Raw genomic sequence first — 27,462 nt, forward strand, 5'->3', positions numbered from 1 at the left:
TTTATCTGTCATTATTTTCAAGGAAAATAACATAAAAAGGCAGATGTTGAAAAATGTGCGTATAGAATAGCTATTACATTTTTTCTTATATATTCATTTAATGGTGTGGGAGATATCCGGCAACATCTAAGGCTGGGAAGAATGTCAGGTTTGATGTTGTCAAGATCACCTCTAAGGCGTCAGTTTCCAAAATTGCATCTCCTCTGTGAGCCTTTCTGTTTTAATTTATGATTCTTTTGAGGGATACATCAAAGCTAGTTGTCTTAGACAATGGGACTCTCTTTCCCCTTTTGTTTCTTTTTGCTATGGAGAGTTTCTCTAGTCTTTTAATTAATGCAAGATGCAAGGTCTTATTATTCATGGTATTTCTGTTTGTAGTGCCCATGAAGATTGTCACATGTTTTTTTCTATTAACATTTTATTATTTTGTAAGGCCTCCAGGTTTGAAGCTACTGGTGACTAATGTTATAGACATTCTTGAGTTCTTCCAAAATGTTTCTAGACAAATGTTTAATTTTAACAAATCAGGCTCATTATCTTGATTTTGTCTTTTAGAAATTCAATAATAAGTTAAAAAGCTAGAAAGCTAAATGTTTGTCCCAAGTTAGCAGATTAATATTGATTAAATTTGTCCTTCAATCTTTGCCTTGTTATTGTTTAGAATTATTAATGCTTTGTAAGATAAAATTCTAAAAGCCAAAGTATATGAATTCTGATGATTTTATTCTCAGGAAATTAAACCTTCAAACTCTTGCTTGGAGAGCCATTAGTAACTCTTTTTTTATGTCTTGTCAGGTCAGATTGATTATCAAGTTAATATTAATTCTTTTTTGAACATTTGGACCTTTTCTTGGATTAGTAAAGGGGGAGGGTTTTACACCGAATGAGTAATCTCGTTAATAGGGAGACCGGCTTCTGAAATAGAAACTTGATTATCTTTCCTCAGCATACCCACTGGTATTGCAACACTTGTTGTTAGATCTTCTAATAAGGATAAACCTCATATGGTATGTTTTGAATAAAGGCTCTCTTTTCTGTCAAAGAAGCCTACAAGCGTATTTTTATTCAGAGGTGTTATCTTGCCTAATCTTATGATTAAAATTATCAGCATGATTTGGAATCTGGATATTCCTCCAAGATATAAAATATTTTTTGTGGAGAATTGTTGGAGACTCTTATCAATTGAAAAAGATGCTTTTTTAAAGATATCCTTGGAGATGCTTCGTGTGTTTTTGGTCATGATCAGATTATGAATCTGTTTTACATTTATTTTGGTTTTTCCCTATAATAAAAGCATTTTTTGCTTATAAGTGGAGCTTAAGAACTTATGAATTCTCTAATAATTCTTATCTCAATATTTTTTTTGTTTTGGAGAATTCTCAATTTTATTGATGGCTGCTTACAACCTTTTCCTGAAACAAGACAAATATGAGTTTCCGGTCTGGTTAGTTTTACCTGTGTTGCAGGCTCTATTAGCGCTTAGAAATTATAATTCTCTTATTGTTTAGCATATAGAATTTGTGCAGGTTTAGTTAATGACGTAGGTAGTTTTGAGAGTGAATATGGCAATTTCCACCCTAACTGCTCTGTTTTTTGTTTTTTGTTTTTTGTTTTTTTTTTTTTTTTTGAAAAGGGAACACGTACGGGTAGGGTAACCTGCCCCATTGCCATCCCTAAGAGTGAAGCTAGTACTTTAGGCACAGACCTAAGAGCCATTCTTCATGGAGTAAACTTGCCATATCTGATATTGTTGGTTCTACTGCTCTGTAGCTCTTTTTGTTTTTGTTATGTTCATATTTATAGGGTTTGGAATTTAGTTGCGGACTTAGTTACACAATAGGTAGCCATGTTAATAGGGAAGTTATTTGGTCTGTGACACCTCTTTGTTTAGTTAATGCACTTCTCTGATTTTACTTCTGTTTAGTTAAATGATATTTTACGCATCAAAAAAAAACTATGCAATACAACTTGATGGCCCAAGCTTTTGTTTCAGGGCCAAATTGGTAAGGTCTCCTGGTCGTAGCGGAAACTTGGTATCAAATCCTGCCATGGACTACCCCCGCCTTCAGAAGATATCAAAAAACAATTAAAAAAGGGCCAAGTTGCAATAGATTTTAACTCCTGACATTTAGATGAGGTTTTCCTTGGGGATCAAATGAGAAAACCAAGCCCAACAACTCTTGGTGTGTAGATAAGCACATCATCACTATATGTAATTGGGTCGGTTCGAGATTGGATGTAATCACATCCAAACCCGATTGCATTAGTAAAAACTTAAATTTGAATCTGATCTGAAATCTGAATGGATTGCATTAGGACTCAAACGGAATTGGCTTTATTTAGGGGTTCAAGTCGGGTGAGCAAGGCCAGGATTTGGCTCTACCCATTGGGCCTAAAGCCCAAGCTCAACCCGAGCCCAAGGTCAAGACTGAGCCCAGGCTCAGTCTGAGTTTAGGCTACTTAAGGCTAGGCCCAAGCCCAGCCCAAAAAGAATAAAAAGCTTAAACTTTTGAGCCTAAGCCCAAGCCATGTAAAATTGTGGGCTAGGTTGGACTGGGCTCGGGTTGAACCCATCCAAGTTGAACTCTTAGTTTTATTATTTTTTAATTAAGAAAAATAACTAAAATATTTCAAAAGTTAAATCGCTTTTATGTTATACATATAGAACAAAATTACATAAACATAAAATATTTAATTAATTCATTACAAATTTTATATAATTGAATATAATATACATATTACATGAAATTTATTCAGACCCAAATCTTAATCAAATCGTTTAGGGATAGCATCAAGTCTGCATCCAATCCAAATTCCAATCATTAAACATATACAAATCCAAAATATCAACACAATATGCTTGATATAGGGCATAGCATATCAGTATTTGAAGGCATGGACATGTGGCAAAGGTGGAATGGCCTTGTGCTAACAGCTGTTATGACCGCCACTAAAAGTTTTAGGCTACCAGCATGGGTCAATAAATTGATATTCAATACTCATTCAAACATTTTGATAGTGTTTATAGACTGTCTTGACATTTTGGACCATCAACATATATCTAATTAAACATATGGTCCAAACTTGTTATCTCTATCCATTATCCCAAAAAAAAAAATTGGGAAAATCAAAAAAATATAAAAATTAATTTTTATATGTAATAAAGGATTTTCATTATAGGAATGAGCTATATGGATCTATCAATGATTTATTTCTATGAATAATTTATGTCAAAAATGAGTTTCTTAATTTTTAGGAAAACCAAAAATTAGAAAAATAATTTATTTTATATTTTCTAAATGATTCTCATGCTGAGGAAGAAAAGATTGATCTATTAATGATCTATCAAACACATTAATCTAACAACAATTTAGCATGCCTTGCAATGAACTTGCACTAGATTGGAAGCTCAAACATTGTTTGATGTATTATTAGTAAAGTTTTTGTATGATACTCCCATGCTCTAACTCTCAGTATTGTCAATATATTTTCATGTTATAAAGTGTGCATTTTTTATGTGTACTTTGATCTTAAATTTAGTAATATTGATGTATTTACAAAATTTTTAGGAGTTTCTCAAATATATTCAAGTGTATCCATATCTTTATCCGATACTCTTACAGTACAATATGCAATACCAATATTTTAAACCTTGATTAAAGATATGGGGATTAGCCCAGCAGAGCATGGAGCGTGGGTAGAGATTCGATAGAACTGATGCTGCAGGGGGATGAGAGCTTGATATTCCCTGCAAGTTGAATTGTTTCAAGGGCTTGGTCTTCCTAATTGCAGGCACCACATGGAGCGTACTATGGATCCTTGGAGTAGATCTCATTTCCAACATCAATAAACCGGAGCTGATCAGAGTGAACATGTGCATAGATGTTTGGCCTAGAGCCATCTAGCAGCATTGTCAGTGGTCTGGAAAGCAAGAGCAGGGAGGATTACATAGGGGACTCTGATTCTGAGCTCAATTCCTTTCCCTGAAAATGCCGAGAGAACACTAGGAGAAACAATGAAAAATCGGAACTTGGAGATCCCATTGGATTTAACAACATCAAATGGAGGGAGGTTATTTGCAACACGACCATGGCAGGCACCAGTCCTAGTAGCAGCCGTAAGAGCAAGATTAAGAAGTCGGACAAAGGAAAGGTTTAACTTAAACAAGCCTGGTGGAATTTTGAAAAGGATATAATTGATAGAAGCCTGTTGAAGGTGAGAGAAGATTTTTTGTAAAAGAAAGAAAAGAAGACATTGCGTTCTTATAATGTTTGATACTCAGACTTGATGGAATTATGGAGCTTTGATTGGTTCTGTGAAGAAAAATAGGTAGTCATTGGAGGTGAAATTTTTACTCAAAAATATTTTTTCGTCTTTCAAGTTGAGATTTTTTTCCCTTTCGTTTAGCTGTTGCAAGTGTTCAGCGTCACCCTGCATCACACGATCATTTTTCTAACACCCCCACAAATGATGGTTCTCAAGAGTTCGAGCCGGACGGTCACCGGAAAGCATGGATCTCATCCCACTTTCAGTACATGTTCAGATAGCTTTGGATGGTAGGATCAGGGACAGGGATCACCGGAAAAGTGAATTGATTGTAACACTAACAATCTGGTCATATAACACCGGTTTTACTTTACAAACTAGGATCCAGGGTCATGCGCGCCGTGCATGTACAGTATTTTATTCTTTTATGTTTACCTTTACACCCCTAAATGGCGAAACGAATATTTGCACGTAACTTTGCAGCTCTACTTGTCTATCAAATGGCTGCTGCTCGTTTTTTCTTTCGGACCCACTTCCGTTACTTTTAAGACAGTAAAGCTAAATAAACAGGACACTCCTAACTTTAGGCTCAGTTTGGAAGGAGTAAAAATACAAATTTGTAGTGTAAAACCTTGTATTTTGTATTACTAACCGTGTATGTGCATTTGCACGTGGTAATATCTTTAAGATAAAACTATTTATAATTTATGGATAGTTTTTGAACGGTTATAACTTATAAGTGGGTAGTTTCTGAACAGTTATGAGTGGGTAATTTTGAAGTGAGAGTAAAAGACATATATGCTCTCTTTATGCCCTCTCTATGATTAGACAAGAGGGGTAGAAAATGTCCAAGAAAATTCTAAAAAAAAGAGGAATTCGCTCTTTTATAAGTAACTAACGAAGAGATCTTGGCAGAATTGCCACATATGAAATTGAGCACAATTTTGCAAAGAAATACCCCACTTGTTTCTCGAGAAAAGATGGAAAACATGCTCAATATCATTTGATTGAATAGTTGACTCAGCTACTTGTTGTTTGAAGAAACCCTCCATTTCAATTGGTCTTTTATTACAAAAATCAAACATAAGATAACAAATCCAGTGTTTCACTAAGATTTCAAATAGCTGTCCTGAATTCAAGTTGATTATGTTTCGCTTCTTCCTTGGAGAAAGACGATCAAACAATTCCCAATCATGATGCTTGCAAATTGGATCATCCATATAGGATATAATAAGCATATACATGCATTTGCACGTGACAGTTTCTGAACGGTTATTAGTGAGCAGTTTTTGAACAGTTATGAGTGGGCAGTTTCTGAAGAGAGAGTAAAGGACATATATGCCCTCTTTGTGCCCACTATATGTTAGATAAGTGGGGTAGAAAATGTCCAATGAGAATTCTAGAAAAAAAGGGCATTCATTCTTTTATATCCTAAAACAAAACTATTTATAACTCATGGACAGTTTTTGAAATGAGAGTAAAAGACATATATGTTCTCTTTATGCCCATTGTGTGCTTAGACAAGAAATGTAGAAAACACCCAAGAAAATTCCAGAAAATAGGGAAATTCTCTCAGGTAGTATAGATTTTATATGTATTTGTAGTTTTCCAAACTAAGCCTTAGTCAAATTACCTTGAATTAAAACACTTATTAGGTCCTCCGCATAACAGGAAAACGTTCAACAACTCGAAACGTACGGCCATGATATATGGACAAGCTCTATGAAAGCGTGAAAAGATAGGACCAGCTCACAAGGTTCTCAACCTTTATGTGTCAATAGAAATGTCCCCTTTAATTCGGTATCCATTGGGTCACAGCCCAGCATTTCCAGGTTTCTTTCTAATTAATTGTTTTCTGAAACAATTATTCTCTCTATTTTTAGTGGTTCTCATCAAAGTAAAGGAATAAAAGATAAAACTCCACCAACAACTTATTCTGTTTGATAATGCTTCATTTATAATATCCAACCGAACCCAAGGCCTTAAGAGTTATGACAAGTTAGCAGAGCCCTTCTATAAGAACAACGACAAAGAATAAAACGTCGTTTCTGGCATACCCCTATCAAATATCAAAATCCCTCTTATGTCTTATCCCTCCTCGAGAAGTATGCCACACACAAGACAGGTGAACTGAACCCCCCAAGCAGATTGTATTTTCTCTTAGAAACTTGGTTGAAGCTTTTAATTTGCAGGCGTCAACATATACAAAGAGTCTTTATATGTGATCAGCATTAGAACCGTTAATCTGCACCTATCCATGGGCAATTCAGTTCAAATTTCAAAACTAGAAAAAAGAGCATATCAAAACCGAATGCATAACATCAACGACTGACAAGATAATAGGTGTTGTTTCACAAGTATTCGGGGTCATTATCCTATGATCAATGCAACTGAATGATTGTATCCAGAAGAATAAAGTAGAGTAGCAGACCACCGATCTTGAGTCGATCAAGTGAATGCAATGCCTGCCAAGGACAGCTTCAATTTCACACTATTGTGGATTGTGGTGTGGAAGACTTGCATACGGGTTCATACCTTACCCTCTTATCAAAGGTTAGCCCCATTCAAGTAACGTTCTACACAGGCTCCAAAGCTTCCTTTCTATGATTTCTAAGCAATAATGGTACACCTTGTTCAACAATAAAGGGGAAGAGGAGTATCTTTACCTTTTGTCTTTATCAAAAGAGAGCACCCCTCGCTTTTGAATTCAAAACTCGGTGGATATCCATTTATTTATGAGCCCTCCCCTCCTTGTCAATGTTCTTGTTTCTTCCAATACCTAACCTTGTATTGCCTTTATCCACACTCAAAGAACTAGAGAACCCATACTAAACCAATAAAAGCCTCTACTTCTCCCGTGAAGCAAAAAAACAAGCTGAAAATGTCACTTTCTCAGCCTGCGGTGGTTTACCCGACTACCGTCTCACCACACCCTTCTTCCCATTCCAAGGGCTCTTTTGGGACAGTTTTCATTGTCTTGGCTGTGATAATAGTTATCTCAGCCCTTGCTTGCTTCCTTGGCCGTCTCTGCAACAGCCGTTCCCGTTCCTCTCGCCCAAACCCCAGAAGAGACCACGAGTTCCAACCCAGGGAGCGAGACCTGGAATATGGATTCAAGAAGGGTATGCCTATGCCTACAACAAAGCCAGCTCGCAATGGAGAACAGTCTCGCAATGGAGAATTCAGAGAATTTAGACCTGCAGAAGATGTTGGAAACAAAGGAGAAACCAAACCTACTGAGAATGGAGATGCTAAAGCAAGCACATCATAAGAGAGTAACAACAGGTTTCTTCACATACCACACATCTTATTTCCAGCAAATGCTTTCTTCTATCTTTTTTTCTGGTTTATGACAATCTGATTATGTTTGTTGTTTCACTTGTAATATTGTCTTATATAGTGAAAATTTAAAAAATTTAAAAAAAAAAAAATTGAAGTGCACACACTCTCTGGAAGCTGATCAATCATCAACAGCATCCTCTGGTGCCTCATCTGCATTGCGTTTGATTGTTACAACAGGGCATTCTGCATGCTTTGCACAAAACTCGCTTACAGTTCCAACAAACACCCTGCAAGAAGAATCACCACAGTAGTTTCAGTTGCTGAATCATATGACAAAGTAATCATGAATTTGTAAATTTTAATTTATTTTCCAAGTTTAAAGTCCTAAAATAAGAACTTCTAGTAACAAGCAACGCTATTATGCCAGTATATACAAGAAGACAAACTATTTCTTTTCCCTTTTCAATCATGCCAAGATTTTTCATCTAGAGATTTTCAACTGTATACGTTATAAAAAGATGATACGAGTGTGGAACAGGATGAGTAGACGTAATAAATGCCTTTAACTCAGGTGCTAGGCTTACTTTTGGAAAGGTCCAAGCCCACGACTTCCCACAACCAACATATCTGGGCCAACTCGTCTCACCTCATGGCATATTACTTCCTTGGGATCACCTTTCTTTATCCATGCTTGACAAGGGACCTATAAACAAAAAACAGACGACTTAATATACCTGCCAATTCGTTAATTCAACTCTATACATACAGATACTTGTACATCTTATTGTACAAATGTTTTTTGAACACGGGTTTTGATATGTATGAACGAATTATACTTTACCTTTTTTTCAAAAAAAAAAATGTATATCTAGAAGGGGAAGAAAAGAGGAGATGAAAATCAGCATGTGTGCCCTAAAAGGAAATTCTTACATACCCCAATTTCATGGCATTTCTTAACAAAGTACTCCAGCAAGTGAAGCCCTCTGGTCTTGTCCCTGTGTTTCATTGCTTGAAAATCCTCAGGTGATGCATAAATACTATCCATGTCATCAAACCCTAGCATGGATTTAACAAATGCTATTAGCTAGCAGTACTCACACAGCAATAATTCCTAGAGGCACAAGGTGGGATTACAAAACTGAAAAGCCATATCGGACTCAGGTTGAGTGACAAAGTTGATTATTCTCAAAAACTAACAAAGCAGAAGTTACAATGGACCATGAGTGTCAAGTATTGAATTTTTTATTCAAGATAGGTTTTGACCTCTTCTGAAATGCCAAACTTTTCAAATGATTAAAATTACCCAATCAAGCCATTTGGCATAGAGAAATCATAGTTTGGGTACAATAAATGCTGAATTTATCTTCCATTGAAGCTTGTGCAAAGGGCTCTAAAACAGGGCAACCATTTTTAAGATGACCCAAAAATCTACAAGGTAAATTAAATACTATGTGGTACTAGAATTAAGAGGATTTATTGTTTGAGAAAAAACTTAGAAAAGAATGCCATTTTTTCCAAGGAGGGGGACAGAAAGAGAGGATATTATAAACTAGAAAAGAAATGAATTATGTCAATCCTACTATGTACATAAAGGCAGAGAACGATTCCAAAAAATAAACACATCGTTGCAATGAGAGAAATGTTAACAGTATGGACCTTGTCTGTCATGGAGATGTCAACTCACAAGTTAACAACAGGAACAGGAATTTTTGAACAAATAGAGGGGGTTAAAGTGTGCTGCATCTTATAATAAAACCGAATTAAAGAACACACCCAAATTCCCTTCGGATCTTTCTTGTAGATCAATAAAAAAACAAATCCAAACAATTTACCAACTTCAGAGTCACATTTATAAAGTGAGAGAAACTTGTGCAAGAACTAAGGAGATTTTAAATATCACTTCAAAATAGCTGCAGATGTTTCAGAATCATTTGGAACATACAATCGACTTCCCAATTGCCTTTTTGCTTCACTTCACCCTTTGGCTTTTCTCTTAGGTAACCACAAGAGGTAGTCTGAGGGTGGGATTTGGCGCAATAGTTGGGTTGCTCTATTACCACCTGGGTGACCAGTGTTCAAATCATGGAAACAGCCTGTCTGTGTACCTGCAAGGGTAAGGCTGTGTACACACCTCCCCAGACCCCGCATTGGCAGAAGACATGCACTGGGCTGCCCTTTTTAAACACCACAAAAGGTATTCTACCTAATTTCCCCATGGGTCGAACATACAATATCTAGATCCCCCAATGAATATACCACCCAAATATTTTGAATCTACACTCAGTATGTTGATAGTCCCACTTCACCAGGACACTGAAAAACAATGATATTGGCCTAAAAAGCAAGAATTAGCCGGTTTCCCCAATGGATAGTTGCTGCATTCAGCATGTTACATACTGAAATCCTATTTGTACAAGTATGTTCTGCTAGACTTGACCCATGCACCGTCAATTACATTCAAATATGTAGATATATAAATAGACAATTAGATACACACAACTTATGACAGCACGTATCAGAAGAAAGACTATTCGACTTATTAATAACTTTCGATAAAGAACGATCAATAACATGGGAAAAACAACAAAAGCACAGCAAAGCTGGTTAATTTCAATTGGTAATGAAAGAGTATTCGAAGAATCTACTCTCAAATTCTCGGTCCGCTTTATTCCCCTAGAGATGAATCTTAATTATGCAAGCAGATGGCGATAAAATAGGTAGGATGATCTTAATTATGGTTGACCAGGACCGTTTACGACATAATTCGCATTCGACGGTGCCACAGAAACGACATAGAAATAAAATACAACACAAGAAAACAAAATATATATTTCAGAATTCAAAAACGTTTCATAGCTAGGGTTCCGAAAGAAGCATAAAGAACAATTCGAACTCCTCGCAGTGTCAAGAACATGAATAGAAAAAACTGATAGCAAAGGGAATTGGTAAGTAAATCAGATCGAAAGCAAAAGATGTAGAGAGATAGAGTGGGAAGGCACCGTCTTCGTCGGGGACTTGAACATGAAGGAATAGGAGCTTGAAGCCGGAGATATTGGAGCGGACAATCTTCTGAAGAGTCCACTCGAATGCACCGCGGCTGCTAATGGATGCATGCGGGTAACCTTTGATGGAAGACTCGTTCACTGCCAACATTATCCGAGTCGGCTCCGATTCCACCCCTCTTTCCATTGCTATCCGTCTTCTGTCTTCGTTATCAGTTATCTCGCTGACGCTGTCTCCCTGAAGCCTGAAACCTCCCCTTTCCCTCCCCTACCCCGTAATGAAGCTTGCTACTAACATGCACCGAAGAACGGTGATCCAATGAACGCGCTCTCAATAGTAAAATGAAAATTTCGGTTCACAATTTTTTGTTTGTGTTTGTTTTTATGGAAGTGATTACTGATTCAGGCACAACCGACTTATAGGAGTCCACGTTGTCTAGTGAGCACAGTCAGCAGCCAGTCAGCACGTTGTCTAAGGATCTGCATCGCCCACCGGTATGCTACAAGATGTGCCCTAATCATTTCTTTTTTTATTAATTGCGTGAATTGCCTAGTCAAGTAAGATAAACTCGGCTCTTCTTTTCGGGTTTTTTTTTTTTTTTTTTACTTTTGGCCCCAATATCAATAAAAAACAATATTTTTAATAAAATTTTAAAAATATGTTAACTTTTCAAATACACTCGAAATGATTATTTTTTGGGTAAATTACAGATTACCACCCAATATTTAGATTCCAAATTTCCAACACTTTTCCCCTTCCATTAGTATTCTATGAATTGGCTTGAAAAGAGATTCTCATTTCACTTTTATGTGCTTGTTAAGCATTTCTAAATCCCGTCATTCTGAAATATCATTCATTTTACTAATATGAATTTTGAAAGGGTATTTTAGTAAATTAATTTTTTCCATCAATAGGATTAATGAGCGTTCACATGTACAATCATTTAATCACTTAGTATGGGTTCCATGGATTTTATCACTCATGTAGGGCATTATCATTGATCCCATCTTGTTATGTAATTGATAATTTTACCTATTTATTTTTTGGGTAAATTAAAGATGGGTACCTGTACCTCTGGAGGTAGTGATAGATAGGTACCCTAAACCTTTAATTGCAACACTTGAGTATCCTAGAATCTCAAAAATAGACACTTGGATCCATCAGTTAAGCATTACATAATCTCAAAAATGCCCTTGCTCATGTATTTTCAAGATCATTCTACAACGTAAAAAGCATCACTAGAGAATGCCATTGTCGGAAAGTTTGAATATGTTATTTGCTATCCATGTGAAAATGTCATTATGGAGGGATGTTTGATTACTTGAGAATGATCTCAGAAATACACAAGGGTGCTTTTGGCATAATGTAATGTTTAATTGACAGAATACTAATAGATGTACCCAAGTGTCTATTTTTGAAAGTTTAGGATACTCAAGTATTGCAATTAGGTACCTATCTATCACTACCTCCAAAGTACAATGTACCTATCTATAATTTACCTTTATTTTTTAATCATTACACTCGAAATGATTATGAGTTTATGACGTGGAGTTTGATTGTTATTACACGGACATGACACATATCGTTATTTTAGAGTTTGGGTTTGCTCCTCACATGAACCTCACCAATGTGTCCCAAGCACATATTGGAAACATTCCCATACTTGTATGTTATTATTGATTAGATATTACCAATATATAGTGGGGTGTAGTTCTGACTTGTGAGGCCTGTATGAGGAGTGTCTAGTGGAGAGCAAATGCCAATTTGTTATTTTAACCGTTTCTAAAATGCATCAACAACCTGGAGTCCAAATCTACTCCTCACAAAGTGTGCCTCACACCAAGTCTTGACTACATATCGGGAATATCTCCTATATTTGTATTTATTATTCATGGGGAGATGTTCTCAATACAGGGTAGGATGTGACTATTAGGTTAGTGTGTGGTGCGTTCTAAGGAGTAGATCTTAATCTGGACATGGGAGAATTCGTATCTGCTCTAGAGAGAGCCACATCCACATTCCACACTGTATTGGGAGTTGGGTGGCCAGGACATGCTGTGAGGTTGGTGTGAGATGCGGTCAGTGAGAGCAGATCTTGTCCTGACATGGGAGGGTCATTGTTGTAATGGTGTCCTCAATTCAAATGTCAAATCATTAGTGAAAAAAAAGGGATTATAGTAGATAAGGCAGCTTTTGGGCCCTAATGTCAATAAAAGTAATACTTTTAATAAAATTTCAAAAATAGTTTAACCTTTTGAAAATAATATCAAATAAGGGCAAAAATGTTGTTCATCTTCTTCTTCTTGGAGATCATTCATTAGTGCCTCCGCCTCTGCCCAACACCACCACCTTCGCCTCCACCTCCGAAGGTGGGCGGTGGCGGCAGCAGCGCTGACCTACCATCCACCAGTGCTGCCGTCGCCGCCTCTGCCTCTGCCTTTGCCTAACACTACCACCTCCACCCACCTTTGAAGGCAGTGGCGGGCGGCAACGCTAATAAATGATCAGCAAGAGGAAGAAGATGAACAATGTTTTTGCCCTTATTTGATATTATTTTCAAAAGGTTAAACTATTTTTGAAATTTTATTAAAAGTATTACGTTTATTGACATTAGGGCCCAAAAGCTGCCTTATCTACTATAATCCCTTTTTTTTCACTAATGATTTGACATTTGAATTGAGGACACCATTACAACAATGACCCTCCCATGTCAGGACGAGATCTACTCTCACTGAGCGCGTCTCACACCAACCTCACAGCATGTCCTGGCCACCCTGCTCCCAATACAGTGTGGGATGTGGATGTGGCTCTCTCTGGAGCAGATCCGAATTCTCCCATGTCCAGATTAAGATCTACTCCTCAGAACGCACCACACACTAACCTAATAGTCACATCCTACCCTGTATTGAGAACATCTCCCCATGAATAATAAATACAAATATAGGAGATGTTCCCGATATGTAGTCAAGACTTGGTGTGAGGCACACTTTGTGAGGAGTAGATCTGGACTCCAAGTTGTTGATGCATTTTACAAATGATTAAAATAACAAATTGGTATTTGCTCTCCACTGGACACTCCTCATATAGACCTCACAAGTCACAACTACACCCCATTATATATTGGTAATATCTAATCAATAATAACATACAAGTATGGGAATGTTTCCAATATGTGCTTGGGACACATTGGTGAGGTTCATGTGAGGAGCAAACCCAAACTCTAAAATAACGATGTGTCATGCCTGTGTAATAACAATCAAACTCCACATCATAAACTCATAATCATTTCGAGTGTAATGATTAAAAAATAAAGGTAAATTATAGATAGGTACATTGTACTTTGGAGGTAGTGATAGATAGGTACCTAATTGCAATACTTGAGTACCCTAAACTTTCAAAAATAGACACTTGGGTACATCTATTAGTATTCTGTCAATTAAACATTACATTATGCCAAAAGCACCCTTGTGTATTTCTGAGATCATTCTCAAGTAATCAAACATCCCTCCATAATGACATTTTCACATGGATAGCAAATAACATATTCAAACTTTCCGACAATGGCATTCTCTAGTGATGATTTTTATGTTGTAGAATGATCTTGAAAATACATGAGCAAGGGCATTTTTGAGATTATGTAATGCTTAACTGATGTAATGCTTAACAGATGGATCCAAGTGTCTATTTTTGAGATTCTAGGATACTCAAGTGTTGCAATTAAAGGTTTAGGGTACCTATCTATCACTACCTCCAAAGTACAGGGTACCCATCTTTAATTTACCCAAAAAATAAATAGGTAAAATTATCAATTACATAACAAGATGGGATCAATGATAATGCCCTACATGAGTGATAAAATCCATGGAACCCATACTAAGTGATTAAATGATTGTGCATGTAAACACTCATTAATCCTATTGATGGAAAAAATAATTTACTAAAATACCCTTTCAAAATTCATATTAGTAAAATGAATGATATTTCAGAATGACGGGATTTAGAAATGCTTAACAAGCACATAAAAGTGAAATGAGAATCTCTTTTGAAGCCAACTCATAGAATACTAATGGAAGGGGAAAAGTGTTGGAAATTTGGAATTTAAATATAGGGTGGTAATCTGTAATTTACCCAAAAAATAATCATTTCGAGTGTGATTTACAAGGAAAACATGACCTTGATAAGTTACCCATTGAAAAAGAGCATTCCCTCCTTGGGTGTTTGATTAGGCTGTTTCTACCAAGTCAGGGCCATGTAGGCATTTGGCTTTTTTCCTCCATTTTTCTTTGTTTGATTGAATGTTTTCAAGTCATTCAAGTAACATGAGTGTCTTGGGTTCAGTGATAATCACTTTTGAAGAAAATGTCATTTTAACATTTCTTGCAATAGAGACAATGTTCTCACTTTTTGCTTATGTAGTGCCTAAAAGCACAGAGATGGCACCAAGTATTAATATAAAGCATGCACTAAACCTAGAACAACTTTACTGAATTTCAAGGTGTAATAAAATGATTTGGCGCCAAGCATAGCCTAAACAAGTGAAAGTTGTCAAACAACTAATTATGGTTGAGTGGGTAGGATTTTTTACTCATCATAGCAGACCTGGGATCAAATCCAACTCAAATGATATCTGAAAAACATTTGACCAGTCAATTAGAATCATAAAATGGAAGCCAATTAGGTGTTATTCATCAAAATTCATGGGCGGGTCTTGATTGATCAAAACTCTTCGCATACCATGTCTTTCCCGCATCATAGATTTTCCCTTAAAGATAATGTCAAGTTCATATTTGCTACTACGTGGTTTTAGCCATGCGATTCACGGCCTTGTACTGCTAAAAGCCTACACGATGTTTTCTTTGGGCCTAGTGCCACTTTGTTTCAACTCTATGAAATCAGCCCATCCCCCCATTCCTGGTGGCAGTGAGATTTGATCATAAGTGTACTACCTCTGTACTTTGAGCTTAGTGCCACCAATACATGAAACAAACATTACTGAACTCATCAAAACCTATGGGAATGTTTCCTTTATACATGTGCAAATGAATAAATCATCAAAACCTACAATAGACCAATGAATCATTGGGGACTCGTATCGGCAAGAGTTAAACCGGAATCTCATGCAAGTCCAAGGCAACAAGAATTATCATAGGCAGCAGAAATTTCCATTTAAAAGTCTCCATCAAGCTCATTCAATGTTTTAACACCGACAACTAATAAATAAAATGTAACCTAACAAAGGCTACTCCTGTAAACTAATACATGAGAAGATCGGAGTCCTGTTTATGAAGCTGTAATTATCTGGGCTTTGTTCAGGATGACACCTTCGTATTTAACCTGGAACCATTTCATTGCATCCTCTTTTGTGACTCTGTGCTGTATGCCAACCCGAGATTTGCATCGGCATCGCTCACCCGATAACCAGGGCGCTCAAGAACATAGAAGTCCATTCCATAGATTCCAGTTGAAGGATCTTACCTGACCAATATTTTGATAAATTCAACAAAAAAAGAGAGAGAGAATCTTGGCTTGAATGAAAATTTTGAAGTAAAAGTAAGCATTTAACTCTTTAGTTCAAACCAATAGCAAATGATGTTTGTATTAATTATAGATTTTCACATAAACCAGCCTTAGGCCTGTCTTAAGTGTTTCAGGGCCAGAATTGACCAATGCTTGGAAGCCAGAAGGGAATGTTCTATAGGACAGAGTTAGCATAATTTTATCAACAGAATAAGGTATGACCCGCATGTTGCAGACATTGACACAGACAAAAAATCTACGGACAAGTACGGATACATAGGATGCAGAATTCTGAATTCCAGCCCCCCCCCCCCCCCCCCGCTATTAGTAGCCCTCAAATTTTGATCTGAGCTGATTGGTCATTCTCCCAAAAATTTATGAGAAAAGATTTGGATATCTATATATATTAAGTTGGAGAATGAGGATGACGGATGCCCAACTTGGGAAGCAATGAGAGGAATCGGTCACAGCCAAAAGTTTTGGTAAGAATATCAACGGGTTGTATGGATGATGAAATGTGTGTTGTGGCAATGATCTTGGAGAGCAACTTCTCACGTATGAAATGACAATCGATCTCCACGTGTTTCATTCTTTCATGAAACACAGGGTTGGCAACAATGTGAAGAGCAACTTTGTTATCACAGAATAATTGCATGGGCTGAGGATGAGGGAGACCAAGATCCGAAAAGAGGCGTTTAAGCCATAACAACTCAGCAGTTGCAGCTGCCATGGACCGATACTCAGCTCCAGCTGATGAACGGGTAACAGTAGATTGTTTCTTGGTTTTCCAAGATAATAGTGAAGAACAAAAAATGGTGAAATAACCAGATGTTGATTTCCAGGTAGAATGGCACCCTGCCCAATCAGAATCACAGTAGGCTTGTAGTTGAAAATCACAATTGGCAGGTAGTAGAATACCATGCTCAAGGGATCCCTTAAGGTATCGCAAGACATGCATGGCAGCATCCCAGTGTTGTTGGCATGGGCCTCTCATGAATCGGCTCAAGATGTGAATTGCATATGTTATCTTTGGACAAGTGATCATCAAATAAATGAGACAGCCAACAAGTCTTCTATATTGGTGGGGACATTTAATTGGTGGACCAACATCTTGTTCGAGACAATGTTGTTGCTCTAAGGGAAAAGCACTGGGTCTGCATCCCAACATGCCACAATCTTTGAGGATATCCAAAGTATGTTTGTGCAGACTCAAGAAAATGCCATTAGAGTTTCGAGAGACTTTTATCCCTAGAAAACACCGAAGTATGCCAAGATCTTTGATGAAAAAACAATTATGGAGATATTCTTTGAGAGTAGTAATCCTAGATGGATTGTTTCCAACAATAACCAAGTCATCAACATAAGCAAGAATGACCAAGAAACTACTGGGCCGAATGTATGTAAAGAGAGAATGGTCAGCCGATGACTAAGTGAATCCTCGTTGTTCGAGTGCATTTATAAGGATCTCAAACTAGTTATGTGAGGCTTGTTTGAGACCGTAAATGGACTTGTTGAGTCAACAAACATGATTTATCTCCTACTGGAAGTAAGCCGGGAGAAAGGGTCATATAGACTTCTTCGTGCAATTTTCCATGGAGGAAAGCATTGTCCACGTCCATTTGGTGGAATTCCCAATCTCGGGCAGCCGCCAAGGCTACAAGCACCGCACAGTAGTAAGTTTAACTATAGGTGCAAAGGTTTCATTGTAGTCCACCCTATCCATTTGAATATAATCTTTGGCTACTAGTCGTGCTTTATAGCACTCAACTGAACCATCAAGCTTTTGTTTAATTTTGTACACCCACCGGCAACCAATAGGAACTTTACCTGGAGGAAGAGATGTTAAAGTCCAGGTTTGTGTTCTTTCTAGAGCTACAAGTTCTATTGTCATGACTTGGTGCCAACAAGCAAGTTTGTTGGCCTGAATGTAAATTGTGGGTTTGGTTGGTGAGTCTAGAAGTGTAGTGGTGAAGGCAAATGGGATCCATGGTAATACAATGAGATATGGGATGGGTAGTGGAAGGAGGATTGGAATTTGAAGTGTAGTCAATGGTGGGTTTGATGATAGGACAATGAAAATCATCTAAGTGAGGAGGTGGACGTTTGGTGCAGGTGGGTCGTGCTGTGGTAAATTGTAAGGGAGGTTCAAATTGCACACTAGGCGAGCCTTCTTGATTTGAGCTGGTTGAAGGACTATCATCAGAAATGATGGGTTACAAATGACTAGTGGGAGGTGAAGAGAAGGTGCCCTATGTGGTAGAGGCATATCGGGCGAATCGATACCATTTTTTTTTTAGTTTTTTTTTTTCTGAAACTGGTTCAAAGGGGGCGGTTTAGATCTCCTCCATCCCCTGAACCGGTCAAATCCCCGATACACCCACTATAGGGGCATATCGATGGGGTCCCGAAACGATACATATCAGCTGATATGGGCCAATACGTGTCGATACTTTGAACCTTGATCGTGAGTCCTAGCTGTGAGATCAGCCTGTGATACTAACTTACCACGAGTTCGGAGTCTCGTGAGATCAGCTATATTGCAAGATCCACTTGTCAATTATCTGCAAGTTTTCTTTTTTGATGCAGGGGGCTATACAACGGGGATAATCCATTTTTCAAACCCATGAACCCCCCAATCCAGGCGGAATTCAATCCCAAGTCTCCGCTATAACCAGCAGTAGATCAATAGACCAATAGACCTTACCTACTAGCCAGATCTCCACTTGTCTCTGCAAGTCCATATCGCAGGGGCAGATGAAATTTTGCCTTCGGATTTTTTTCTCCACTTTATTTGAATTGGGTCAAGGAACGAGATCACAAGTACTGAAATTCAAGGCACAACACAACAGATACCATCACTTAAAACTACAAGGGAAGATACTGGCATCACGGATGTTTTTGGTATTATTTCAAAAATCAAGAGAGTAACCGAAAGTTGAGATAAGATTTTCCTTTAAGATTAAGATCAAGTTCGGAAGTTCCCCTTGGACCTCGCTTTCTTCATTGACATTTGACACTAGCACTAGCAATACTCTTCACAACTTTTTTGTTTCTTTGTTTAAGGTGAAAATCAACACATGAAAAAATAGCTCAAACCCTTGATGTAGTTCCACGTGCCTTGCCTTCTCGTTGCCTCCTTTTATCTCTTCCCAAAATGAAAACTGTTCAATGTCATAAAAACAACTTGCAGGGATGTAGGAATTCAGTTGAGTACTAATGAATTAAAATCACCGACTGTAACAACGAAAAATGCACACCTTCGAGAAAGTAAAAAAAATGAAAAGAATCTCTGCCAACTAGATGGGAACAAAAGAGAAGTTCCAAACTTACATGTAAAAGGGAAAGGCAGTGTGCCAAGGAAAGAAAAGCAAGAAAGAAAGACACTGGTGTGTTAGGTTCATGGTTCTGAAAAAGGGTGTGTTCTGTTTTTGAACGGAAAAAAAATGCAAAAGAGGTTGTTCTGTGCATGTTCATTTTATGAACCATGGTATATTATATTAGTAATTCTGCTATTCATGTGTATATCATCTCATATACATCAGTGGACCATGTTGCCTAGTTGAGAAAGCTACAAAAAGCTGTGCTCTGTTTAGACAGTTCAAGGACCATGTATTGCTGGTTCTGGCATGGCATGCTCATGAACCAGACGAAACACGAACACAACCATGAATCGAACACACCCACCAGACGAGTAAAAAATAGAGCAGTTAGTTGTTGTGATTTTCCCCGCAGAGACAAAGCACTGTTTTCAGATTCTGGCTTCAAGAAAGTCCGTCCTTTATGCAACAGTATTTGCAGCATAACAGCTCTCGTTTATGTATCCTTGAGGACATGGACTCCTCAACTCAACGTGAATATGGAATATACAAACTGCAGAGTCAAAGAAATCACCTTAAAGTGGTTGTTTCTGTAGTTTCAGCTCTGATTCCCAGCTTATAGGTTCATAGCACAATATCTGATTTACCACTTAGAACTCACTTGAACCATTTTCAGGTCTATGGGAATCTGAAGGGCTACGAGGTACCTCACTAGAGTTGTGCTCTGCACTGTACATGTCATATTCAGAGCTATCAACACTGCCACCAAATGCCATCATGTGGAATCTCTGAAGTTCTGAGCACTGACCAGATTCAAGGATAGTGCTCTGGCCAAATTTCACACCATTCGTGAGGTCTGGCACATCACCATTACCGTCCAATGCTCTTACCACCTGAAAGACCAGAACAAATGTTGAATTGTTCATTTCAAGAAATCCCCAGTGGAAATACAATTGAATTGAGAATGCAGTGAAATTGGTAGGTGTTAGTAAACGGAAGATGAGGAATGTACATTTGGTTAGAGTTCTTAGATTCCAAAACAGAGACGGTGCATCCAATAACTACTATACACATAAAAGCAATAACTACTATACATACATACATGTGCATATGTATGTGAAAGTATCACCATCATCATCATCATCATCATCCATGCCTTATCCCAAGTATATGGGATCTGGCTACATGAATCTTGTTTCGCCAATCCGTTCTATTTCATGTATGTAAAAGTATATAATGTTAAATTACCTGGATCATGCGGGGTCGCTTTGGAGCAGAATGTCGAACACAAGCAGCAGCTGCCTCAACCATTCTAAGCATCTCACTCTCTACATATCTTTTCTCAAGCCTTGGATCTACTATTTCATCAAAGTTGCCAGTCTCAAGAGCTCGGACTAAGAGTGGCCTAGCCTGCCAAAGCCAAACCAAGGAAATAGTTTCTTTAAGTGCTTATTGAGATGGCCAAAATGGATGCATGACAAGGTTTTTCTACTGCCTATAATTCCCAAATGAAGACTGAATCTGAAGATTGTGATTTTGTTTCTTCAAGGAAACAACTAACAAAAGGAAACCTGTAAGCAGAATCATGGCTATATAACCTGAATAAAGGGATAGGTATGGGAAACATGATAGATAATCATATGCATTTGGATAAAAAAATACTTGGAGATATATTTTCTTGAAAAATCAGTTGATATATTTAGGGCATGCATGTACGACAACTTGGGGATATATAGGGATGGACTATGATAGTATGACTATTTGATGCTTACAGAATTCACATAAGCATGAGTTTCAGTAAGTCAAACTTTTGTTATTCCGAGTGGTTGTGTTGATAGGGATCTACATTGAACTTTCTCCCTGGCAGAGTTGTTTGACATGGACAATCACAATATGAAATCAGACTCTCTTCACTGATTCTCATTATCATCTAAAGAACTGTCCACAATTATTCTCTCTCTATGTTTTGAATTCCCACAATCCTATTCTCAAGCTATCTTGAGGTTTGTAAAAATATTGATTCCTTTGAGGTACTTCGAATTGTATAATCTTTCTTGATTACTGCATAGACATCTGAGTTGTGTGAAACATATGTAAAGATCCCCAAAAGGGAGAAGAAACAACAATATCTTTTCCTTGATAATTGACATTATAAAGGAAAAAACTTAAGGCATAAGAAACAGATTTCTATGGTTTTTAGATGTACCCATTCAACTAAACTCTCATCCCCCAAAGGTTGAGTTCTATCAATAGGTTTACGTCCTGTCACAAGCTCTAGAAGTACAACTCCAAATGAGAACACATCAGATCTATCAGTCAACTTTCCACTGGATGCATATTCTGGAGCCAAGTACCTGAGAGCAAAATTGAACATTCAAAAAGTGGGAACTGCATCAATACATCTTTCTGTGAGCCAAAAGAAGAAAGAAGAAGAAAAAGAAGAAGAAGAAAAATATAATAGTTTGAATTACAAATAATATCACAATCTGCAAAAAAGAAAGTTAGGGAACTTATCCTTTATTTATTTATTTAATTTATTTTTTTTTGGGGGAGGGGGGGGGCGGGGAGGTAGCACTGTTGTTTTATCGGTCTCACCTAAATTATCTTCTACTAAAAGAACAGTTAACCTTTTTGAAAGGTGCAGTCAAGAGTGTTTCTTGTACATGGACACAGGGTAAGAATCTGATGGAAGTCCAAGAGCAAGATGAGAAAACATGGACATGCAGACACATCTATGGAAAAGTATATACTAATAAAATAGTTTGTCTTCAAATTTTAACATTATATACCTGCAAAATTGTTATTTTTGTTAAAGTAACATTTGATACTAAAAATGACATTCATTTTGTATATTATCTGTTAACTTATCAGAATCGATGCAACACTGGCAATTGGTTGATTAATGGATCCTTTTCTGACCATATTAATTTTGTGATCTATTGAAATGTCTTGGTTGATGTCCTGATAATTTGCATGTGGCCATTACCATTTGCAACACTCAACAGTGAAGCCTTGATCCCCACCCTCAAAACAGAAAAAGAAATACAAATGTCTAGCTCGCTAAGGAGATTAACTACTCATCCACAATAAAATATGTGACCTACCCAAATGTCCCCATAACACGAGTCGATACATGGGTGCTACTATCATTTGTTAATTTGGCAAGCCCAAAGTCTGCGACCTGCATTCCAGATATGTTATGGATTAAAGAAATAGGTCTTGAATTGTGGAACAGGTTATGAAACATGCAAACCAGAATTCATAGTAGGTAAAATGTAACCAAAATATTCATACCTTAGCTTCAAAATTATCATCCAGCAGAATATTTGCTGACTTGATGTCCCTGTGGATAATCTTTGGATGACCTAAGAGAAAAGGTAAAGAAAGAGCAAAATAAGCAGAACTCATAATCAGCTTATCGATTCTTAACTTGAAAATCAATGCATAGCACCGGAAGATAAACATATTACCAAGAAAACTTGATAAACATATCCATCCACAGTGTAGTACAACAATTTTGGGAGATATGTCAGTGTAAAGACATCACTATATGAGTCAAAAGAAAGAATACAAAAATACATTGACAGACATAAAAATGCACTTAAATACATGCATAAATACATATTATTTGAAAAAATATGCAACAAGTGAGCTACCTCCACATGCTAAATATATGATAATTTAACATAAATTGGATTTTTCGGCCTCAATGAACTCGTATTCCCCATGACATCACAGCCACTCTAATAACAATCTGCAAGGTTTGATTGATAAGTCACCCCTTCTAATTTGCAAAAGCTCTAATACCAATCAACCAAGTCATAAGTCTTTTCCAAATCTAATTTGCAAACCACCCCTCTTCTCCTGAATCTCTTAAAGTCCTCTAAGCTCTCATTTGCTATAAGTATTTGATCTGTTATCTGCCTCCCCTTCACAAAAGCTCCTTGATTATCTGCTATGATTGCTGGGACCACCTTCCTGATTCTAATGGACAACACCTTAGTAATGATCTTATAAAGGCTATTAACCAAACTGGTCGGCCTGTAATCCTTTGGATGGCTTGCATCACTTTTCTTGGGTACCAATGCAATGAATGCGGAATCTAGCCCAGGGTTAATCACTCCTCTGGTATGGAATTCATCAAATACCAACCTTAGGTCCTCTTTCACTATCTCCCAACAATCTTGGTAAAAAGCCATGGTAAAACCGTTTGGGCCTGGTGCCTTTGATCTATCCATTAAAAATACCACCTCCTTTATCTCTTCCAAACCAAATTTCTTTTCCAACCACTCCCTATCTTCTATCTTCAATGTTCGCCATTCCAAGCCCTCAAGCCACACCCTATTACAAAAGTGTGGTTTCAGGAGGAAATAAGTTGGAGGCAGAAGTCAAGATGTAAATGGCTGAAAGAAGGGGATACGAATACTAAGTTTTTCCATGCCATGGCAAGTGCTAGAAGGAGAAGAAATTATATTTCAAGTTTGGAGATTGAAGGGGTAACAGTTACTAATTCAATTTGGATTTTTCCGAGTCCAATCCAATTACAGCCCTAGCCAGAACTGACATAGTACAATCGAGAAAACTAGAGAGGCTCTTATTGTTGAATGCAAAGTTAGAATCATGCAAAGATCCTTTTGGTCAAAATATTTCAAGGTAACTACAAAATGTGCAGTGCAAAATATAGCAATGACTTTAAGTATAGATGAGACAACAACAAATACCTCAGAGAGAATACTTTTGTTGTAACCTTGCTCTGATAATCCAGAGAGAGAAAGAGAGAGAGAGAGAGAGAGAGAGTATGGTGAATAAAGTGGAAGGGTGCATCTAGGAAATATTTAAAAAATAAAATAAAATTCTATAGGACAGTTACAAGACTAGATGTGTTGTATGAAGTGGAATGCTGGGTAATAAAGGAGCAATATATCCATAAACTGCGTGCAGTAGATATGAGGATGCCGGGTTGAATGAGTGGCAATACTAGAAAGGAAATAACCGAAGATGAGCACATTCAAGAAACCTAGGAATAGCCCCAATAAAAGCAAGATGCAGAAAAATTAAGAAGATGGTTCAATCACATGCATGAATGGCAACCTATTGCACCAGAAAGGAATGGCCAGATGCATTTGAAGGTTCTCAAAGTCCATGAGAAAGCCAAAAAGGATGTGGATTAAAGTACTGAAGGGAAACCTAATGGTTCAAACTTCAAAATGTAGCAAGAGGATAAAGAACTATATATAGTGGAATTCAGAAACAAGATTCATATATCCAACCTAAAATAGTTGAAACAAGGCTTTATTGAGTTGAGTGTTTGGTGATTTCAAGTTCATACTTGTACTTGTCCACAGAAAAAAGAAAATAAAAAGTTCAAGCATGTCCAAGATACTTTTAGAATATAAATAATTTACAAATAAATGAAGGGGTTTCATTAAGCACAGAGCAGTTATAGACTTAAATAGAATCAATGGTATGACTTACAGTCTTCATGAAGATATGCCAACCCACGAGCAGAACCAATAGCAACTTTTACTCTCTTTGACCAATCTATTACAGGAATTTCTTTCTCTGAAAAGTGAGCATCAAGTTCAACTTAGCGAACACAGCAATAAGATCCAGAGTAGTCAGGTAAAGTAAAAAGAATTTATCATTTTAGCAGCAAAGACTTACTGTGCAGATGATGTTCAAGAGTTTTATTTGGGACAAATTCATAAACAAGCAATCTATGATGCTCAGCAATGCAGTATCCTACCAAAGAGACCAAATGCCTATGGTGAACACGGCTAATGATCTCGACTTCAGCTCGGAATTCCCTTTCCCCCTGTCCACTACCGGCCTTGAGCTGCTTCACTGCCACTACTCTCCCATCTGACAACGAACCCTTATAAACACATCCAAACCCACCCTCCCCAATTATATTCTCCTGAGAAAATCCATTTGTTATTTCCATCAACTCTTCATAGCTGAACCGCAATTTAGCACCATCAATGATGACTGGCTCTGGAGCCGGAGAATAGCATCCACCATAGTTTCCATTATCATTTACAGTAGCAGCAGGTGGGGGACCTGCACCATAGATGGGATTAGATTGACCAGAATTCCCTATTGTGTTCTGCTGTGTTCACTGCTGTCAATAGAAATATGCATCTATGGTAACAAATTGGATCATTAAACAACGAAAATCATGCATTGCAAAGACATTAAGGTGGGTGGTATTTTACCTGGCTGGGCTGGGAAGCTATTGGGTTTAGGTCTGTTCTGATCCGCAAAGGCTTCTACTTTTGTCTTTCTCTTTCTTGCCATCACAAGGAAGAAAGCGACCAAGGAAATCATTACCACTCCTGCTAATGTCATACCAATAATAAGCAAACTTCCAGGAAATTCAGTTGATTTTGACGAAATGTTGGATGAGATGGAAGAACCAAAATCTGAAGGTCTAGAAGGAGGGGTTATCTTTGGGACATTATTTGATGTTTGAGATGTTGGAGTTGATGTAGACGGAGTTGCATGATTGGCCTCATTGGAGGGAACAATATTAGGGGTTGGAATTGCTGGTGATGAGCCAGGAACTTGAGGAGACGGGATGACACTGAGAGGACTTTTAGGCAGGGGAGGGGAGACAGTTTGTGCCAGTGTTGTCAATCCTGGACTTCCAGCAATTGGAGGAGGAAAAGAATTAGATACTGCTGGAGCTGGAATAGATTCAGGAGGAGAATTAGGTGGAGAAAGAGAAGGGTTTTTTGGAGCAGGAATGATGGAAGGAGGTGGCTTATTAGGAGCAGCTGGAGGAGGATGAACAATGTCGGAATCTGCTGGTGGTGGTGGTGATAGTGCTGGAGATTTAGTACCTTGTTCTTGTGAGGAGTTTGCATTTGATGGTGGTGGGGGCTTTGAAGACTCTGAACCTGATGGGGGTGAAGGTTCTGAAGAGCCAGAATGTTTTGGCGGAGTAGGTGGTGAAGATCTTGAATATGGCGGTGGCGAAGAATTTGGAGAAGGTGGTGAAGGTCGTGAATTTGATGGAGGTGAGGAAAACGAAGAAGAATCATTTGGTGGAGTGGTTTTCGATGATTGGGGTGGAGAAGAATTTTGTCCCTCAGTGGGTGGTGATGACCCCGTTGGTGAAGTAGGAGGAGGCTCTGCTGGTGGTGGCTCTTGAGCATCAGAACTAGTAGGAGATTCATGTGAAGAACCCGGGGGTTCTTCTAAGTCTGTCATCATCCTTCTTAACCTCCCCACTTTCTTAGTATTTCTTTTTTCACAATTTCCTCAGTCTTCCCTCGCCTTATAGTTCTTAATCTCTATGAATATCTCAATATTTCTTTACAACAGCACTGGATGGAAGGAGAGGAAAACATGAAAATTGCAACACTGCTTATATCTATACAAATATCAATAAACAAGATTAGGAAGCTCTAACCACAGAAATAAAAAATCATTTCTTTATGAGAAGAAGAACATGCTCGGTAGAGATTGGGCTACATTGCTCAAACCTGCATTATGTGGTCCGCCATTAACGACACTCGGGATAAGATTTTCTGAAATTCCCGACAGAACAGCAATTTGTCTGAGACACAACGAACTCAGAAAGAACCACTCGGAATTTTGGCTCCAAATCTGGCGGAACCTCCAGATCTGTTTCTCTGTTCTCGCTAACAACCCTAAGAATTCTCTTCTATCCTCCATTTCTAAATCTAGCTATGGTGCTCTGAAACTCTAACGACTGCTCGTTCTTTTTTCTAATACCTCGTCCTGAATTCTCGGAAACTCTAAATTGATCACTCGTCTGTAGAGCGCGGGGTGTATAATATCCTAGGTACTTTCGATGCATCCAGTAAGCTTTGTATTACCATCGGATCGTCCAATTTCGCGCTTTTATAAGTTCGAGTTGGCTGAACTCCGGGTTTGCTCTTAATGGAGCGCACCTCACACGGGCTTCACAACCCATCCCACCGTATAATGGAAGCATCTGTACTTTATGTTATTATTCATGAGAGATGGGCCTGTGCGGTCCCTGTGAGGTGTGATGTTTAAGGAGCAGATTTCGATTCAGTTAGCTATGGATCGGTGGCTCCCAGTATCA

The 27,462-nt window shown here is 37.8% G+C and overlaps 2 protein-coding genes across 3 annotated transcripts; both read right to left on the reverse strand.

The window, feature by feature from the left end:
* Positions 1-7,552: 7,552 nt before the first annotated feature.
* Positions 7,553-11,024, reverse strand: LOC148853895 (universal stress protein A-like protein). Its single transcript, XM_088985976.1, has 4 exons — positions 10,548-11,024; positions 8,483-8,604; positions 8,133-8,251; positions 7,553-7,835 (listed from the first exon to the last, which is right to left on the reverse strand). Exons 1-4 carry the CDS (start codon positions 10,735-10,737, stop codon positions 7,727-7,729), a joined length of 540 nt encoding a protein of 179 aa, XP_088842102.1. The 5' UTR covers positions 10,738-11,024; the 3' UTR covers positions 7,553-7,726.
* An 8,303-nt stretch (positions 11,025-19,327) lies between these two features.
* Positions 19,328-27,231, reverse strand: LOC148853896 (proline-rich receptor-like protein kinase PERK13). Of its 2 annotated transcripts, none has more exons than XM_088941031.1 (9): positions 26,873-27,231; positions 25,601-26,760; positions 25,050-25,445; positions 24,861-24,947; positions 22,680-22,750; positions 22,490-22,566; positions 21,592-21,739; positions 20,634-20,795; positions 19,328-20,278 (listed from the first exon to the last, which is right to left on the reverse strand). In XM_088941031.1, exons 2-9 carry the CDS (start codon positions 26,598-26,600, stop codon positions 20,036-20,038), a joined length of 2,184 nt encoding a protein of 727 aa, XP_088797157.1. In that variant the 5' UTR covers positions 26,601-26,760; positions 26,873-27,231; the 3' UTR covers positions 19,328-20,035. The 2 variants fall into 2 exon arrangements, with proteins under 2 accessions (XP_088797157.1, XP_088797158.1); XM_088941032.1 differs by having other exon boundaries at positions 25,601-26,713; positions 26,873-27,230.
* Positions 27,232-27,462: the final 231 nt, after the last annotated feature.

The sequence above is a fragment of the Nelumbo lutea genome, chromosome 4 (assembly GCF_056320005.1).
Source record: "Nelumbo lutea isolate HS-2025 chromosome 4, American lotus-T2T, whole genome shotgun sequence".
NCBI lineage: Eukaryota > Viridiplantae > Streptophyta > Magnoliopsida > Proteales > Nelumbonaceae > Nelumbo > Nelumbo lutea.